The sequence below is a fragment of the Podarcis gaigeae genome (genome assembly GCF_964106915.1).
Source record: "Podarcis gaigeae genome assembly, chromosome: 3".
Taxonomy (NCBI): Eukaryota; Metazoa; Chordata; class Lepidosauria; order Squamata; family Lacertidae; genus Podarcis; species Podarcis gaigeae.
In genome coordinates this window covers 32,669,197-32,689,115 of record NC_139680.1, presented here as the reverse complement: position 1 = coordinate 32,689,115, position 19,919 = coordinate 32,669,197, and the positions used below count along the sequence as shown (strand labels likewise).

The 19,919-nt window shown below is 42.6% G+C and overlaps 1 protein-coding gene across 3 annotated transcripts in view; it reads left to right on the top strand.

Annotated features, from left to right (window-relative positions):
- Positions 1-19,919, top strand: part of HMGCLL1 (3-hydroxy-3-methylglutaryl-CoA lyase like 1) — a 90,299-nt gene that overhangs the window by 42,560 nt on the left and 27,820 nt on the right. For 2 of the 3 annotated variants that reach the window (XM_083730656.1, XM_083730657.1), the window contains exon 8: positions 8,036-8,161. In XM_083730656.1, coding sequence (XP_083586782.1) covers positions 8,036-8,161 — 126 coding nt within the window. Of the gene's footprint in view, positions 1-8,035; positions 8,162-11,686; positions 13,813-19,919 lie in introns of those variants that run through there. The other variant, XM_083730655.1, reaches the window with a different exon arrangement.

Below are 19,919 nucleotides of genomic sequence, written 5' to 3'. Positions count from 1 at the left end.
GCAATATTACTCTAAGGCAGACATGCTCCTATGGCCCAGCCTTGCCTGGGCTGGTTGGAGTTGTGGTCTAAAATATTTGGAGGGCACCCGGTTGGTGAAGGTTGATGTAGCCCTTAAAGAAGCCAACAAACAGAAGCGTCCAGCATCATCAAGGCTTCCTCTTTCCTTAGCAGTTCCTCAACATGTTATGGCAATTTCCTTTTTTTAATTTTAAAGATTCGATGATGATGATGATGATGATGATGATGATGAAAGTATTCTGCAGTAGGGCTATCTATCTATTCTATAACTAGGGTACCTTTGTTTTGCTAGGTGGGATCTGATGCTGGATTCACGGTAGTGCAAGGATAGCACTAGAAGAAAAGGGAAAAAGCAGATTGTTGTGCGGAAAGGGCCCCCCGATGCTGTTTTAATAGCCACCCTCCCACACAATCGCAGCAGTAGCCTCTTTATAGATCTCCTTTTATCATCTTACTGTGCCTTTTTTAACTTGACTGCTTAAATTACTATGTTAAGAGCCGGTATCCTCCAGTTCCGAAGGGATCAGGGCTAGACTCTCTCTCTTTCTCCCTCTCCATCTCTCCCTCTTTGGGTCAGATACAAACACTTTTTTCTGGACTAGAAGAAATTTTCTTCCACATGCTGTGAACAAGCCTTTCCCAAAAGTTTCATAGATTTATGGAATCAAACTCCATGCTTTTTATTTTAATTTTTTTAAAGGAAGCGCTTAGAAAAAAATTCTTTACAGTGTGGGTGCTGTATTAGTTGTAGTAATCAGTTGGTATTTGTATGCTTGTACAACAAATTGAATTAGGGCTGTCATATGTCCAGATTTCAAAGGCAGAAATGATGTCCAGAGGGAATTTCCGAAATCAGGCATCCATTGAAAAATCATGGTTTTTGGTTGTTTTTGTAAAAGAAGAAGAAGAAGAAGAAGAAGAAGAAGAAGAAGAAGAAGAAGAAGAAGAAGAAGAAGCTGCTCTACAGTTCCCAAGCCTCTCTGTGTGAATATTGAATAAAAAGCAGGTGGTAATGAGTTTTCCTTGTCTTATCCGTTCGTGGCAACCTGCCTTGGGTGTTGGTTCCTCTGCCTCCTGACAACATCAGTGAAGGGCAAACCAACTGGTGCAGCTATAGAAAATATGTTAGGAATTGTCCATCTGAGGCCCCTGGTAATTAGAGGCTAGTCTGTGGAGATTGACAGGGTAAATCACCAGTGAATGTTTACACAACAAAACATACGCCCAGTACAATATCCTACGCTGATGTTACTGAAACCAGTGTCCGGAAATGTACAGTGGAAATAAGACCTGGTACCTTTCGGGTGCCAAGGCAAACATCAATTACAGCACAGTGTGAGAGGAGTCATAAGAAATACTACCGCGTATCAGTAGTTCAACAAAGTCAGCACTTTTGTGTAATTGCAGGGGAAAGGGCTGCAAAACATTACGGATCTCAGCAAGAAACGGCCCTTTATACTTTAAAACCGATCCTTGATAAAACAATGCTGGGGTCATGAGAAGGCTACTTTGCCAATTTTGCTCTCACCGTGGGATCCGCGGACATCTGGCTGAGCTGCGGAAGCTGGAAAACGTCTTTAATATTCTCCTGACAGTAAAAATGGACATGTGGAAAACATTCTAACCTGTTAATCTGTGGTGCTCCTGAAAAAAAAAGGGGGGGAAGAAATAAGGAGGGAGGAGGAAGGGACATTTGGCTTTATACTTTGTGATGATGAATAGAATGTCTCCAGGTCCAGCTGTAAATAAGTTAATGGCACTGGAAAGGAGACGCTCGTCTCTGTTTCCCCAAATGGAGCTGAAAATGAGAGTGCACCTGTGTAGTTCTCCTGCTGCAATAAATGCCAGGAGTTGCATTTAGTCTGGCCAGATAGTTGGACAACTTTATTTTTATCCTTGTAAAATGAATGAAAGAAAGAAAAGATTAGTGAAGGTTGTTTGCAATGTTTTAGGTCTTCCGCACTGACACTGTTTGATGGATTGAGGCTACAACTCCCTCCTTTTTGGGCCCTCAAGATCAACCTTTTCCAACCAGGCATGGTTGAACTACAACTCCCATCTTCCCTAGCTAGCAGGACCAGTGGTCAGGGATGATGGGAGTTGTAGTCCAACAACAAACACCTGGGGACCCAAGCTAAAGAAAGGCTGCTGTTGATCATAAGACTAAAATGTGGTTAAGATGTGGAAGTCACTGTTTCACATTCATAGCTTGTACAGTAGAACCTCAACTTACCACTGTCCCTACTCACAAACAATTCGATTTGTGACCACGGCAAACCTGGAAGTAAATACTGGGTTTGCCACGATTCACGCACGTGCAGAAGTGCCTTCTGCCATCTGCACATGTGCAGAATGGTGCTTCTACCAGCGACCAGGATCAACTCACGAATGGACCTCCGGAATGGATTCCGTACATGAGTAGAGGTTCCACTGTTTATGATACAAGGTTCATTTTGCTCCCTTAGCCTCAGGTGACATTGATGCTTGGTAAGTTCTGATGAAGTGAAAACCTGAACCAGAGAGACATAAAAAAATCTGCACTGACATGCTGATGTACACTTCACACTGTCTTAGTATTTACTCTTTGTTTAACATTTTATTTTATTTTATTGTTTATCACATAAATAAAAAGTGGTGGGGTTTTTTCTCTGCAATGTGCTTCCAAATATCCCCTACCTAAAAACAATGTAGAAAAAGAACCAGAAATGATGCATTTATGGATTAGCTGGAAACACAGGGTCTAAGGCATGAGTTGTATTGCTTTAACATCTGTCTGTTTCACAGTGCAGGTTTACCAGAATATATCTTGGAGTCTTTGGTGCAATTTTTCATTGCTGGATAAATACTCCAGAATAACTTTTAGTACGATAACGTTGTGAATGTTGAAGGTGGCCTTGTCCAAACACCTGCGACCAGGACTGGATCTTCAGGGCAAGGTTGCACATCTAGACACTCCTAAAAGGAAAAATAAGGGTTTTTTTCAGCTGTTGCCTTGAGACACTGGAAAGAAGCCCCCATAAAAAGCAGGCCAATTAATATGGGGAGAGGGGGAGGAAATGTAACGTTTCTTTTAGCTTGTAGGCTAAAACATGGGTAGGCAAACTATGGCCCGAGAGCTGGATCCGGCCCAATTGCCTTCTAAATCGGGCCCACAGACGGCCCGGGAATCAGCGTGTTTTTACAGGAGTAGAAAATGTGCTTTTATTTAAAATGCATCTCTGGGTTATTTGTGGGGCATAGAAACTTGTTCATTACTTTTTTTCAAAATATAGTCCAGCCCCCCACAAGGTCTGATGGACAGTGGACTGGCGTCCTGCTGTAAAGGTTTGCTGACCCCTGGGCTAAAACAACAAAGTGTTGTGGGGCTAAGATCCTGCTGCCAGGTTTTACTCTGTTTTGGGGGCTTTGCTGTGAGAAGTCTGGACTTTTAAAGCTGTCCCATTAGTTTGAATGGGGATTGCTTAACACTCGGTCTGAACTGAATGGGACTCAAGCAGGCATAAACTTTGGAAAGGTTTTACCCTTAGTTTTGTAGGAATTTGTAAAAACTTTTGCTTATAACAGCTTCATGAATAGAGCCAGTTATTGCCATTTTAAAATGGGGTGCAGTTCTAAGCCATCCACCCAAGTTACACCCCATACATTTAAAGCACATGATTTCCCCCCAAAGATTCCTGAGACGTGCAGTCTATCTATCACTGACCTACAATTCCCAGCACCCTTAACAAATTACCCAGGATTCCTTGGTGAGGAGAATAATGTGCTTTACATGTGTTTTCAACTTCTGGTGTGTATGCAGACTAGATCCCAATCTCAACAGTTGCACCCTTTTCATTTAATACTTAATTTAGTGGCTGGTAACACATTCCTTTTGGTGGGGCAGAGCAGGTTTTGCAGCGCTTCACACATTGCATTTTCTATCGGTACTACATCAAATGTTTCAAGATTGAGTCAAAGTGAAACACTTCTCAGTGTGTTGATTTGAAGAACAAAATGATTTGTTGTGGGCGGGCAAGTAGGGGGGAGAGGAAGATGGCCAATGCCACAAAAGCCCCACCCCACGGCAGCCATGTATTCTGCGTGTGACAGCCATCTTATTCACAAAAACAGATAGATGTCCATCTCTCTACATTCCCCTCAGTATCAGGGCACTTGAATTCTGGGTCACTGTGGGAAAATTCAAGACTGCGGTCAGATGTCATTCAACATTGGAACAACTGGGGAGAAGGGAGGATGCGTTGTTAAATATGAAAAATTGGCCCAGGGCCTGCATCACTGATGGGGGCTATTGATAGGAGACGATCCCTGAATGTGACATTTTGCCACCGGCCCTCTTGATCTTGGTTCAGTCATGCTGAAAATTATAGCATTTGTCTGGAGCTGAGAAATGTAGAACTCCGCACGTTTTACATCTAGATCTATATACCTATATCTAGACACACAGAGAGATGCAACAAAATGTGGAATTTTGAGGCTCGTGAAACTCACGTAACTATAACATTCTGTATTGTAGAAAGCACAGGCTCTTAGATAGGGTTGCCATATTTCAAACAGTTAAAATCTGGGCGGCAATAAATAAATAAATGCCATTTTTTGAACTATTTTAAAGGGAAATCAGCAAAAATGGCACTGCCAACATGGGCTGCCATTCATCCAGGTTTTCCTGGACATTTGACAGACCACAGCGTTCCGGATATATGTCTGGGAAATTTAGGACATATGGCAAGCTTACATTTAAGCTGCCATTTTTATGCCCTTAGAAGTGGCACATTCCCCCCTCTGCTAGTTTGAACATCCTATCTTCAAAAAACCCAATGCTGAATAATGGGGACATCTTACTGTCCACTTAGCCAGCAGCTTAAACAGAAAAAGTTGTCCATTTATCAGTAGCACAAACAGAAAATGGCACATCTTGAGGCAACAGTGACTCCAAGTGGTCAGTGAAGGAACAGTTTTCATCTTGTTTTTCTTTTTTAACAAAGCGTCATAGCAAAATAAGTTATTCACATCATGCATATCCACCTTATTTTTTATTGTAAGTTGTTTTAATCAGCTTTTAACATTGTGTTTAAATGTTGTGACCTGCCCTGGGACCTTAGGGTGAAAGGCAGATAATAAAGATTAATAATTTAGATTTAATTTATAGCACCGTGTCCCAAAACCACAGTCTATACATGGGAAGTCCAGTATAAACTACATAAGCATTTCAATTTGGGTGTATTTGCATGCCAAAATGTGGAAGTAATTAAACACCAGGCAGGCCAGAATTCAGCCCAGGCTGCACTTGGCTTGCTGACTCCGAGCTATTCAGACCAGTGGGGTGTATGTGTTTAATTGTTAGCTTCAAATGAAACTTCAAATTACACTGTCTGCAGATATTTGAAGGAGCCCACACAATGATTAAGCTGAAACTGAGTGCCAAAAAATCCATTTTGCTTGATTGCAGTGGGGGAAACATGCCAAATGCAAGAGAAGATGGATGCAGATGACTGGGATGATCTGTTTGAAAACACTTGGAAAATTATTTTCATCTATGATCAAAAGCTTGAAACCTCTGTTCTGTCCACAGCAGCAATTCATAGCATATATATATGAACATTGAAGTTCCAGTGATTGCTTTCCACCTAGCAGATGGTTCCTTCCCTGCTTTTTTTTTTAAAATCAACAGAACTTGTTTTTTTTTATATATAATAATATATTAAATTTTTGTTTGACAATAAAGATATATAAATAAAAAACATACCAAATTCAGATATCCTCATTTCATAAACATCCTTGGACTTCCTCACGCCTCTTGTTGCTAAACTCATACGTTTTACCAGCAAATTATTAACTTAATTTAATTTGTCTATTAAAATTTCCCACTATTCAAATCTCAAATTTAGTCTTTTAAATTTCTCTTATCAAAGGTTAATTATAGAGTACCATTTATCCACAATTTATCTTATTTTTCAATTACATTAACTTTTACACATATAGATTATTAATTTGTTGGAGCCCTGATGTTGCAGATCGTACATTTTTCTTAACATTCATACACTTTACAATGCTTTTGTAGATAGTCTTTAAACTTCTTCCAGTTCTCCTCCTCCAATTCTTCTCCCTGGTTTCGGATTCTGCCGGTCATCTCATCCAGTTCCATATAGTCCATCAGTTGCATCTGCCATTCTTCCAGTGTGGGCAAATCTTGAGTTTTCCAGCCCTTAGCAATGAGTATCCTTGCTGCTGTTGTGGCATACATAAAAAAAGTTTGATCCTTCTTTTGCACACTTTGGCCGACAATGCCCAGGAGGAAGGCCTCTGGTTTCTTAAGAAAGGTGTACTTAAATACCTTTTTCAGCTCGTTATATATCATTTCCCAGAAAGCCTTCACTCTAGGGCACGTCCACCAGAGGTGAAAGAATGTTCCTTCAGCCTCTTTACACTTCCAACATTTATTGTCAGGCAGATGATATATCTTTGCAAGCTTGACTGGGGTCATGTACCACCTGTATATCATTTTCATAATGTTTTCTTTCAGGGTATTACATGCCGTAAATTTCATACCGGTGGTCCATAACTTTTCCCAGTCAGCAAACATGATGTTGTACCCTATGTCCTGTGCCCATTTTATCATAGCTGATTTGACCGTTTCATCCTGTGTATTCCATTTTAGCAGCAAATTATACATTCTTGAAAGTGTCTTAGAGCTGGGTTCTAACAGTTCTGTTTCTAACTTTGATTTTTCCACCTGGAATCCTAATTTTTTATCTGACTTAAAAACTTCTTTAATCTGAGCATAATGTAACCAATTTCGCACTTTCCCCTTTAGTTTCTCCATACTCTGCAGTCTCCAGGTGTCACCATCTTTTTCTATTATTTCCCAATATTTCGGCCATTTGGCCTCCATATTGAGTCTTTTCGAGGCCTTAGCCTCCATTGGTGATAGCCACCTTGGGGTTTTATTTTCCAATAAGCCCAGAATCAAGTTTAAGATATTAACTGATGCTAAAGAAAGAGGGGGCTTTGCCCTGCCAGACTTAAAGTTGTATTATGAATCAGCAGCCTTTTGCTGGTTGAAAGATTGGCTACTTCTTGAAAACACTGATGTTTTAGATTTGGAAGGATTTAATAATGTGTTTGGTTGGCATTGGGACGCAGGTGGCGCTGTGGGTTAAAGCCTCAGCGCCTAGGACTTGCCGATCGAAAGGTCGGCGGTTCGAATCCCTGCGGCGGGGTGCGCTCCCGCTGCTCGGTCCCAGCGCCTGCCAACCTAGCAGTTCGAAAGCACCTCCGGGTGCAAGTAGATAAATAGGGACCGCTTACCAGCGGGAAGGTAAACGGCGTTTCCGTGTGCGGCTCTGGCTCGCCAGAGCAACGATGTCACGCTGGCCACGTGACCCGGAAGTGTCTCCGGACAGCGCCGGCCCCTGGCCTCTTGAGTGAGATGGGCGCACAACCCCAGAGTCTGTCAAGACTGGCCCGTACGGGCAGGGGTACCTTGGTTGGCATGCATATCTGTGGTATGACAAGGTTAAAATACATAAGGCTTTCAAGAACCATGTTGTCAGAAAAACAGTGTTTAATGTCTGGTCAAAATATAAGGTTCCTTCCCTGCTTTTGAACACATCAGCTTAAGCTACTAGTTCTCTAGAGCTTATTGATATCATCATCATCATCATCATTTGGATTCCTTACCCATCTCTTTCATCCTATGGTCACACAGCAGGTTGTGGTAGTAAAAGAATGAACGTTTCTGAACGTTTTGGAAGTTGAACGGACTACCAGAACGGATTCCGTCCAAGGTACAACTGTATAACAAAGCAGGAATGTGTTAACCTTCCCAGATAACTCAAATTATTGTCTAAAATAAGCCACAATAAAACACAAGTTTAAATATAAAATAGAAAATGAAGAGAAATTGCCCGAAAATGCAGAAAACGCTCTCTGTGTGTTGGCCTTCTTCTTTTTTTTTGGTTCAGCCCACTCCAATGAGCATATTGAATTGAGAATTATTGCTTTTGATTGTTTTTCAGATGGGAGTTCATGTTGTGGATTCTGCTGCTGCCGGCTTAGGAGGTTGCCCCTATGCGAAAGGTGCCACAGGCAATGTAGCCACAGAAGATGTGCTATATATGCTGAATGGCTTGGGAATCAATACGGTAAGCTGTTTTTCATGTACCTCTTAAACTTTTGCAGATTTCTTAAAACTATGGATTGGAAGTCTTGCTCGCTATGTTGATTTCAGTACATACACAAGCAACTGGGCATATCGGTATGAATCATGCTGATGCATTTTGGGGAAATGTCAGACCGTTTAGCTTGCTTTTGATCCTGTCAAAAGGATGACTTTGCAAGCATTTGTTACGAGAAAATAAGCTTGCTTGGAATCCTATTGCTGCCAGCGGAAAGCCTCCTATCTGTATTGAGCGGCTGCCATAGGATCCTATTCTCTGTTGGTAGTTAGATATGCTGCTTTCTAACAATGGTTGTCGGCTAGCATTCACAGAGTAGCTACTATGTGCATTGCTTTTTTTCTGGGGGTATGCAGGGGTATGCATACCTCTAAACATTTTGTGAATCTAAGTTTGGCCTCGTTGAGGGGTGGTATTTCAATATGAGTAGGAAAATGAGAGTACCCCTAAACATATTTTAAAGAAAAAAAGCACTGGGAATGTACATGTGAACACACACTGGACTCTGGAGTACATGGGTGAAAATGGCAAAAATGTGAGCAGGTGAAGCTGCCTTATATAGAATCAGACCATTGGTTTTTGTAGTTCTGTACTGTTGACTTCACCTTGCAATGGAAGTCTGCCAGTGTGGTGCAGTGGTTAAGAGCAGTAGACTCGTAATCTGGTGAACCGGGTTTGCGTCTCCGCTCCTCCACATGCAGCTGCTGGGTGACCTTGGGCTAGTCCCACTTCTCTGAAGTCTCTCAGCCTCACTCACCTCACAGAGTGTTTGTTGTGGGGGAGGAAGGGAAAAGGAGAATGTTAGCTGCTTTGAGACTCCTTAAAGGGAGTGAAAGGCGGGATATCAAATCCAAACTCCTCCTCCTCCTCTTCTTCTTCTTCTTCTTCAGTCATGAATCAAATAATAGGGAGGAAGGTAGGAGGCCCTTGATTGGGGACAAGTCTTGTGATCCCATAGACTTTTAAGACAATAGTTGTCCCTCCATCCCTCCCAATAATTTATTTTAAGCACCACCTGCAACCATTCAATTACCTGGATGTGTTAGAGATAAAAATTTGATTTCCCCCCTATAAATAGTTTACCACTGAGTTGCTTCTCTTGTGCTTCTTATGCGCATGGAACAGCACTGGATGCTTCTTAGCCGACCAAGATGTGGATTCATTAAGGTTCTCTTTGGGCATCCTCCTGGCTGCATTAGAACTTGCTTATCCATGAGTTGCCCATGCAATGGCTGGGAAAACATTTAAATGATTCAGACATGTGAGCATGGCCACTCACATGGGTCTTTCCCCTGGAACTGATTCCTCCGGAACACTGACAGTCCCATGGAAAAGGCGTGTGAAATCAGCTCTCATTCTTTGGTTTATTTCATCTTTCTCCCCGTCTCGTGTATTGTTATTATCAACGAATCACTTCCCACAAGGCATCTCAAAGCCGTTAGCAATACGTATATAAAAGCACCACGTATCTAAAAACAGTTAAAACAATTGCACATATTAAAACAAATTCAAAGCAAATGCGAAAAACAATCACAAATTAAACAAGCCACAACAAAATGAACGAATGAAATCAGTTTCAAATCCTCTACTACAGATACCGTATGGGGTATCAATCTCCACTTAGAAGGCTTGCTGAAAAAGGAAAGTCTTCAACAAGCTCCCAAATAACAATATGTAAATAAGGATATGACTTTGCATACACGTCCAGCCAATATATTCAGGATGGGGATACACACCCATGTTTGTCCCTTCAAAATAAAAGAACCCCCATTCAAAAAACCCAAAGCACCAGTTCCCCAAACAACTACTAGCACTAGATCTGAGAGTTCTGAGAATTTATCATTTTCATGTCCTGTAGCATTTCTCTCTTGACAGCAGGCAGCACTTACAAATCCTGAATATTGCCTCATGTTTACCTTTGATCTGTTCTATCTCCTCGCTTCCTCTCACCACTATGTTCCTGTTCTTGCTTTGTTGACTGAAGTCGGGTTGAGAGGGACACAATGAACGAAATGCTTTTTGAATTCCTGCCAGCGTTTTCCAATGGGCTCTGCTCATTGGGGTGACGGCTAATGCCTGTTTTAGAAAGGCATTGAAAATGATTCGTCGAGGTGTCAGTTAGCTGAAGGAAAACTGAAATGTTGAGAACATCTGCAGGCAGAGTGTGCGGTGCTCCAAAGGTCAGCTTGGTCTCACAGATCTACAACATCTGGGGATATTTGTCAGGAGGCAAAAATATGATTTGAGGTGGCTTAAGTTCTTTCCCAACCCTGTCAAATTTGTGTACCAAAATCAACAGGGTTCAGAAATAGTATTTGGTATTGTTACACTTCAAATTGAAGCACATGTTATCTATTTGAATGATTTATAAACCTCTCTTCATTGTTCACACAACCCCAGAGCAAGAGACATTAAAATACAATAAAACAATATTTCATTTAAACACAGCTTTAATGTAGAAAACAGACAATATTCTAGCAACATAACTACATTATCCAAGCAAGAGGCACTACTTGAGTCAAATGCTTGGGTGGGCAGCTGTGTTTTTACTGTTATCACGACTCCCATCAGTGTTTTGGTGCTGCTTGCACCTGAGAGGAGAGGGCATTCCAAAGTCAGGCTGATCCTATGGAGGTGTCAGGCGTCAGAGGATCCAACCCCCCAAGCAGGTAGCCAGGAACGGATAAGATCCTGTTCTTACCAATGCTATTTATTCAATATTCACAGAGAGAGGCTTAGAAATGCAGCCTCCTGAAGTAATGGTGTTGCCCTGAGTGAGTCTCCACCTCCTCCCTCTCTCCCTTCATGCGTCATCACTATGGATGCTGGAAAATGCCCTCTGCCTCTGAGCTCTCTGCTCTCCTACTTTCAATACCTGCCGGCTTCTGGGAGAGGGGGAGTTTGGAATGCTTTCTAAAGACACTGTGTCCATCAGCTGTTCCCCCTCTGGTGCTTCTTCTTCCTCCTCTCCCATTATTTCCCATCTTTCCCCCTCATCTGCCTCTGATCTGTGACCTCCCTCAAACCCCTGTTGTAATTCTGAACTGTCTTCTTCTTCTCTGGAAGGGTCAGGCTGAGGAGGTGGTCTCCACTATTCTTCCTCTGCCCAGTTCCTGACAGGAGGATGCCTTATCATGAGTTGCTACACAGCATATCTCAGAAAATTGTGACACTATGAGAAGACAATCCCTTCATGATTTCAAAGTTTCCCAGATTTTTAGAGTGTTTACCACACACTTAAGCACAGTTACTTAGAAATGAGCTCATCAGTTTCAGTGATATTCATCTCCGAGTGTAAGTGTGCATGGAATACCAACTTAAATCCGAATTAAGTAGGTTGCATTTTAGATTCTCTGAACAGCTCACCCATCTTAGTCTTAGGGTAGAGTTTGCTAATACCCCCATATATATATACACACACACACACACAAAAAAAAATAATTAGAATGAATTACTAGGCATAAAATCTCTGTCTGTTTGTCTCTTTTTTAGGGTGTGAATCTTTACAAAGTTATGGAAGCCGGTCACTTCATCTGCACTGCCTTGAACAAGCAAACAAATTCTAAAGTTGCGCAAGCATCTTTCAGTAGCTGAACTGTAAAGTTAACTATTTGTCTGTCAATATGCATTACCTTGTTTATAGCTGCGTAAGGTAAACCTATAGCATACGACAAATCAAACCATTTCGGGGGGGGGGGTGTGAAGAATAGTCGTTGTATGTCCATGGTGGCAGAAAATTTAAGATCACAGTGTAAGTTCCTGGGCCTGGTCACCTGACAAAACCCTCTCCGTATTTTCTCTGGGCCTCTGGAGATTTCCCGGCTACAAGCGCAAGGCCTCTGTGAATTGGCCCCCATCATGCTCCTGAAGTGATGTTAACACTCTGTCCATGGGGCCACCTCAAGGAAGTGTTTGGGAGATCCGTAAAGACAAGCACGTTGGTTTCCAGGAGTGAGGAGGAAAATCCAAATGCCTGTGTATTTATCTAAGCACCCCTTGAGGTGAGTTTCTTGCAGAGAGGAACACAAAAGCCAATGTCAGGCGTGCTCATCTTTAAGAAGCCACAGGTTTGCTTCCACAATTGTGTAGGTGGGTGGTTTCTGGTGTCATCCTGTTTTAAGACATGCACCCTGACCAAGAAAGGTAGAAAGCTTTGACTAAATAGCCTTTGTTTGAGAGACTCATAAGCTTCTTCTAAGACAAGATTAATGGCAGCTCTGAGCATGTAAGGATCGTATTTCATAAGGAATATCCCCCATGCTTTAATGCCAGCTCCAGGTTTTGCGGGGCCCTTGGGTGAGACACTTAGTGGGGGAGCACTCCTCTTCCACCAATATTGTCACCAACTGCTCCTCCTCCTTCTCCTTGTCCTCTCCCTTGGTGCCATCGGCTTGCTTGTCAGGCAGAGAGCCAATAAGGATGCAAGAAGTGGCAGCTGCTCCTCCCCTTTATCAGCACAGCAAGTTTTTGCTTGCTTGCTCCCTCTGGGCTGAGGGAAAAGGTGGGTAAATTAGCAGTTCCCAATGGCCAAAAGGGGGAGCAGGTTGAAACACCTCTTTTTGGTAAACCTTCTTCTGGGTTATGGTTGTTCGGCAGGGGCCCAGGCTGTGCTGAACCTTGATAGCAGCTGTGACCATGCCCAGTATGGCGATTTTGATTATGTATGTATGTATGTATGTATGTATGTATGTATGTATTGTGATAGCGACACAGGAAAGCACAGCCTGTCAGGAACAGAATGACCAGCAGTGGAACTGTGTGTGCGCTACATATTTATAAAGCTGACTGCCAGGCCAGCAGTCATGTACTTTAAAACAATTTGGACACTCTTTGAAAATTGATGTTGACTTTGTTGCCTGCCTTGGAAGGGCAAAAGCAAGGGAGTTTGTTGAGTTGAAATTTAGCTTGGCAGGTCGCAAGTTGCACTATCTTCAACTGTTATTTCAATCCATGTTGGACGCAAACTGACTTTAGAGTTCTAATGATAGCAAGTATATTCTTACATCTTAATCAAGCCAATTTTTTTTTAGTGTTGTATAAATATTTGCAGCCGTCAATGAGGTCCATCCTTGTGTGTGGTCTTGCTGTTGTACATTTTATTACTCCAGATTACCTCTTTTCATTTGCCAAGTCAATTACGCTGCGAGCAGGGAGCCAAACCCGGATTTGCTATGAGTAGCATTTTTGCAGTGTTTTACTATAGTTGACATCTGTTAAGTATATGAATGACTTTATCTTGTTCCAAGAATTTGTAGGGGATGGCAGCCTGCCATGTTTTGCAAATTTATGGCGCCCTCCTATAGTTGTTACATACACTAAATTCATTGCAATCTGTTTTTCTTTCTTGCTGTCCAATTTCCATCTTTTCGGTAGGAGAGTACAGGGCTGGTATGCAAGCTTATTGAAATAATGGAAGTTGCACGGTAGCTGTGTTCGTTGGATCACTCCATTGCACAATTCAGGCCAAACTAGATGTTATGTTAGTCTCATAATTTGCAGTTGTGCAATGTTAATTTCAGCCACAACTTGGATTGGGAATGTGGGGTAACTTTAACCCTTTGCACCCACTGCGGCCACCCATCAGCTGCTATTTGCCACCTGCCTTGAGCAAACAAAAATGTCCCCACAGTACTTTTTTTTTGCTGGGGGGGGGATTTGCATTTATGCACATTGTAGGTGATATCCAACAAGGTCATATTCATAGAGTAGACCCATTAAAACCACAATGGACTTCAGTCCACTGATTTCAGTGAGTCTACTCTGTGACTAACAATGGCTGCTAATCTGTCATTTTTACCTAGCATAAATCCACTGTTGGGTCAAGAAAGTGCCTCTTAACTATCCTAACTATTCAAGACTTCCCCTTTTGTGGACTTTTGTAAGATGAATATTACAGTGGAGTGCATTTGAGTGCAATCAAAGGAACTGAACAATCATATATAAATCAGTGAAAGCCACTTGAAAAATAATAGAATCTAATACAATCTAGTTTTAATCTTTTTGAACCCCCAAAACTCAGTACTTTTTACAGTGCAGACTTTTGTTCAGTAGAAGTGTTTTTCTTAGCCCTCTGGATGTCCTTTTTATTGAGCATTAATCATGATGTGTGCTTTGGGACAGGGACCAGGATAGGTGGTGCATACCCTTGCCTGGGGTTAAAAACGGGGCCTGGGAGGCAAAGGAGGGGAACCAGAAATTCCCTGGGACATCAGAAAACATTTGCATATATTAGCACTTAACATTTTGTGTTAGCCTACATATTTTTTTTTAATAAATATTTATTAAAATTTTTAAATATAAGTGCAAAGATAATAAACAATATAACATATATCATCACATAGTTTCATAACTTCTTTGGACTCCCTCGCGTCTCCCGCTCCCACTTGCATCATTACAAACTTTTGCCAGCAATTTATCATCTTGTTTACAATCTTACTTCCCGTTCATTTGAATATAATCTAATGATTCTCCAAAAGGTTTATATTTTCCTCAGTCTCACTTATCGTCCTAATTCCATCTAATTTAGTGGTGCTCAATTATTTATGATCTAGCATCCTTCTTAACATTCAACCAAATTACAGTATTTTTGTAGATAAATCTTGAATTTCTTCCAGTCTTCTTCAACCCTCTCTTCTCCCAGGTCTCGGATTCTGCCGGTCATCTCGGCCAGTTCCATATAGTCTATCAGTTGCATCTGCCATTCTTCCAGTGTGGGTAGATCTTGAGTTTTCCAATGCTTGGCGATGAGTATCCTTGCTGCTGTTGTTCCATACAGGAAAAAAGTTCTGTCCTTCTTTATCACCCTCTGGCCGACAATACCCAAGAGGAAGGCCTCTGGTTTCTTAGGGAAGGTATACTTAAATACCTTTTTCAACTCATTATATATCATTTCCCAGAAGGCCTTCACTCTAGGGCACGTCCACCAGAGGTGAAAGAATGTTCCTTCATTTCCTTTACATTTCCAGCATTTGTTATCAGACAAATGGTATATTTTGGCAAGTTTGACTGGGGTCATGTACAGTGGTGCCTCGCAAGACGAAATTAATTCGTTCCGCAAGTTTTTTCGTCTTGCGAGTTTTTCGTCTTGCGAAGCACGGTTTCCCATAGGAATGCATTAAAAATCAATTAATGCGTTCCTATGGAAACCGCCTTCAGACCAGGTCCGGGACAGTCTGTCCCCCGACCTCTTCTGAGGGCTGAGGGGGGGGGACAAGGGCTTTTCTTCCCACCCCCAGCATTTTAAAAAACCCCGGGACAGCATTTAAAAATCGCCCCGGGACAGCGGAGGACTTCTCCGCTGTCCCGGGGCGATTTAAAAGCCCCTGGGAAGGCAGGCAGGGGGGACAAAGACTTTTGCCCCCCACCAGCCTTCAGAAGAGGTCCTGGACCTCTTCTGAAGGCTGGCGGGGGGCGAAAGTCTTTGCTCCCCTCCACCTGCCTTCAAAAGCCGTCCGCTCTCCTGAGAAGGCAGGCACGGGGGAGCAAAGACTTTTGCCCCCCGCCCGCCTTCAGAAGAGGTCCAGGACCTCTTCTGAAGGCGGGCGGGGGGCAAAGGTCTTTGCTCCCCCGTGCCTGCCTTCCCGGGAGAGCGGAAAGTCTTTGCTCCCCCCCTTCAAAAGCCGTCCAGGACAGCGGAGAAACACGCTGCGTTTCTCCGCTCTCCCGGGAAGGCAGGCAGGGGGGAGCAAAGACTTTTGCTCCCCCACCGGCCTTCAGAAGAGGTCCAGGACCTCTTCTGAAGGCGGGTGGGGGGTGAAAGTCTTTGCTCCCCCCGCCTGCCTTCAAAAGCCGTCCAGGATAGCGGGAAGCGCTTCCCTGCTATCCCGGACTGCTTTTAAAATGCTGGCGGTGGGGAGCAAAGCCTTTTGGCCCCCGCCGGCCTTCCTGGACCTCTTCTGAAGGCCGGAGGGGGGGGAAGGCTTTGCTCCCCACCGCCAGCATTTAAAAGAGGTCCCCGGAGATTTCCCTATGGGCTTTCTTCTTGCGAAGCAAGCCCATAGGGAAATTCGTCTTGCGAAGTGCCTCAAAAAACGGAAAACCCTTTCGTCTTGCGGGTTTTTCGTCTTGCGAGGCATTCGTCTTGCGGGGCACCACTGTACCATCTATATATCATTTTCATTACATTTTCCTTCAAAGCATTACATGCAGTGAAGTTCAACCCAGTGGTCCACAACCTTTCCCAGTCCTCAGACATGATATTATACCCAATATCCTGTGCCCACTTTATCATAGCCGATTTAACCATTTCATCTTGTGTATTCCATTTTAACAGCAAGTTATACATTCTTGAAAGTACCTTAGTCTTAGGTTCTAACAGTTCTGTTTCCAATTTCGATTTCTCCACCTGGAACCCTAACTTTTTGTCATTTTTAAAGACTTCTTTAATCTGAGCGTAGTGTAACCAGTCTCGCACTTTATCCTTCATTTTCTCCAAACTCTGCAATTTCCAATTGTCTCCATCTTTTTCTAATATTTCCCAATATTTTGGCCATTTGGCCTACATATTGGGTCTTTTTCGGGCCTTAGCTTCCATAGGTGAAAGCCACCTTGGAGTTTTGTTTTCCAATAAGTCTTTATATTTTGTCCAGACATTAAACACTGCTTTTCTGACAATATGGTTCTTAAAGGCCTTATTGATCTTAACCTTGTCATACCATAAGTATGCATGCCAACCAAAAGCATTGTTAAAACCTTCCAGATCCAGTACGTCAGTGTCTTCGAGAAGTAGCCAATCTTTTAGCCAGCAGAAAGCTGCGGCCTCATAGTACAACTTTAGGTCTGGCAGGGCAAAGCCTCCTCTTTCTTTCGCATCAGTTAATATCTTAAACTTAATTCTGGGCTTTTTGCCCTGCCAGACGAACTTAGAGATGTCTCTCTGCCACTTCCGGAAGCACTCCGTCTTGTCCACAATCTGTAGTGTTTGGAACAGAAACAACATTTTTGGCAATACATTCATCTTGATAGCAGCAATTCGGCCTAACAAAGAAAGTTTCAATTTTGTCCAACTGTCTAAGTCTCTCTTAATTTCTGACCAACATTTTTCATAGTTGTCCTTAAATAGACTCAGATTTTTTGCTGTTATGTTTACCCCTAGGTACTTTGTGTTAGCCTACATAAAATGCCACAGCACCCTACTTCCCTGCCCATTTCCTCTTCTGCCAATGTGCCCGTGCCAACTTCTCCCAGGCAATCTGGAAAGGTGGCACTGAAGTCCCAGCAAATTATAGTGCAGGTGGGCAAGAGGAGAAGGGGGGCTTGCCTTGCCTCTCCTGCAGGTGATGTGCTCTGCCTACTTGAGGGGACTGCTGTTTGCCAGTGAGGGGCAAAACAAGTGTCAGAGCTGACAGCAACCCACCTTCAAGCAGAGGAGGGCGAAGTAGCTCATTGCCACCATTATCATCATTAACAGATGATATCTGGTAAAATTACCTTTCTAAACAACTCTCCTAAGAATCAGTTAATATTTGCATTGATTCAAATTATATTTGTAAAGGTATAATAAAACAAAAAAAGAACCCCATTCAACCAAATGCCCCTAAGATATTTCATAGTTCTCCTTTATTAGTACTGTGAATAGAAGATTGGATAATTGTTCATCTCTACGTATTTTAATTTGGTTCTTTTTCTGTCAAAAAGTGTTGTTCATTTGGAATTATTGGTTCACCTGAGAAACAGTGTCAGTCAGATATAATGAACAAGGAATTGTAAAGTCTATTTACAACTGAGCGCCACTCGAATTATTTCAGCCAACGTACAACAAGCTGCTTCGCATTTGTGCACCCCAGGAGTACAAACAAAAGTTTTGATTTATTATAAATACCATTCTTTGACTATTAAGTCATGTGAAAAGTTGTAGCATATCTCACTTAATGCATCTGTTATTTCCTTGCACCATATATAGACTTTTATCTTAGGAATCAAAAAGAACACAAGGAGAAAGCCTGATAATATTACAAAATAGTACAATCATTACCTACCGGTGACCCACCTGCACATAAAAGCGTTAATATCTGCTTGTCTTTCCATTTAGTGTTGACATTATTGGGCTGTAATAAGCCATACTGAGAGGGTACATTTACCTCTGATTGTTTTTTTTTCCAAAAAATCACTTCTTCCATCAGCTTTTATGGGTAATGACTCACAACGGATGGAGCTCTTTTATGTAACCGGGAAGATTGATTTCTTCTCTCTGCTGTTTTGGCCAATTCAAAATATGTTCATCCAACCTGTTTTAGAAAAAGCTCTCAGCAGACCTGATTTCAGCACATGGTGCCTTTAGGCAGCTGCCAGGATACATTTCTGTGCTGGTGATGCCTACCCTGACCCCTTGTACCGGGAGGGGAGGACTCCATTTTAACTTCCTGCAGCGTACTTGATGCAACATAACAACCCAGTCATTTTGGGAAGTTAAAATGGCCGCCAGCACAAATTCAGAATGCTGCCTGCTACCAATACAAGGCAGGAGGGGATCCACCAGGGGATCTACTCTGTCCTGAGCCTCCTCAGTCCTGGAGCTGGGCCTGCTTCTCTTATCATTTAGTCTCTTAAGCTCTAATATTTGTTTTCCATCTCATGTCTTTGTCTCCACTGCACACAAAGCTAAATAACTAGCTAGCATTATTATTTAAATAGGATTTCCAAGGTTGCAGGTCTATGCCCACTGACCTGTGTCATTTGAGAGGAAGGGCAGGCTATAAATTCAATAAAATAAATGAATGAATAATTCACCATCTTCTGAGGGACCGTGCTCCACTATCGAATAGCTCTTCTTAGAAAGTTCTTCTTAATGTTTAATTGGAATCTCCTTGTAATTTGAATCCATTGGTTCAGGTCCCAACTTCCAGAGCAGGAGAAAACAGGTTTGTTCCATCTTCCCTGTGACAGCCTTCAGATATCTGAAGGTACCCACCTCTCAGTCTTCTCTTCTCCAAGCTCCTCCTCCCCCTCCCCCTCCTCCTCCTCCTCCTTCTTCTTCTGTCATTTAGTCGTGTCCGACTCTTCGTGACACCATGGACCAGAGCACGCCAGGCACTCCTGTCTTCCACTGCCTCCCACAGTTTGGTCAAACTCATGTTAGTAGCTTCGAGAACACTATCCAACCATCTCGTCCTCTGTCGTCCCCTTCTCCTTGTGCCCTCCATCTTTCCCAACATCAGGTTTTTTTTCCAGGGAGTCTTCTCTTCTCACGAGGTGGCCAAAGTATTGGAGCCTCAGCTTCAGGATCTGTCCTTCCAGTGAGCACTCAGGGCTGATTTCCTTAAGAATGGATAGGTTTGATGTTCTTGCAGTCCATGAGACTCTCAAGAGTCTCCTCCAGCACCATAATTCAAAAGCATCAATTCTTCAGTGATCAGCCTTCTTTCTTTCTTTCTCTCTTTCTTTCTTTCTTTCTTTCTTTCTTTCTTTTTCTTTCTTTCTTTCGTTCTTTCTTTAAGCTAAACATATCCAATTGGTCACCCTCCTCTGAACACACAAAAAATGTGTGGCAAGTTAATGGGAAGATGGGTAAACGCTACCCAAACCAATCAGAACAAATGCCCAGTAAAGACTACACATAGCCTAGCCTTTGCATAAGCAAATTGGGATGAATGCTCAATAAACAGGTTATCTGGAGGAGCCCTTATACCGCAGCACCACAATCCAACATGCGCAATATGAGGAGATTGCAGACTTCTGTGCAGCTCTTCCCTGCTGGATAGGGAAAAGTCACTCAGATGCATGCTGT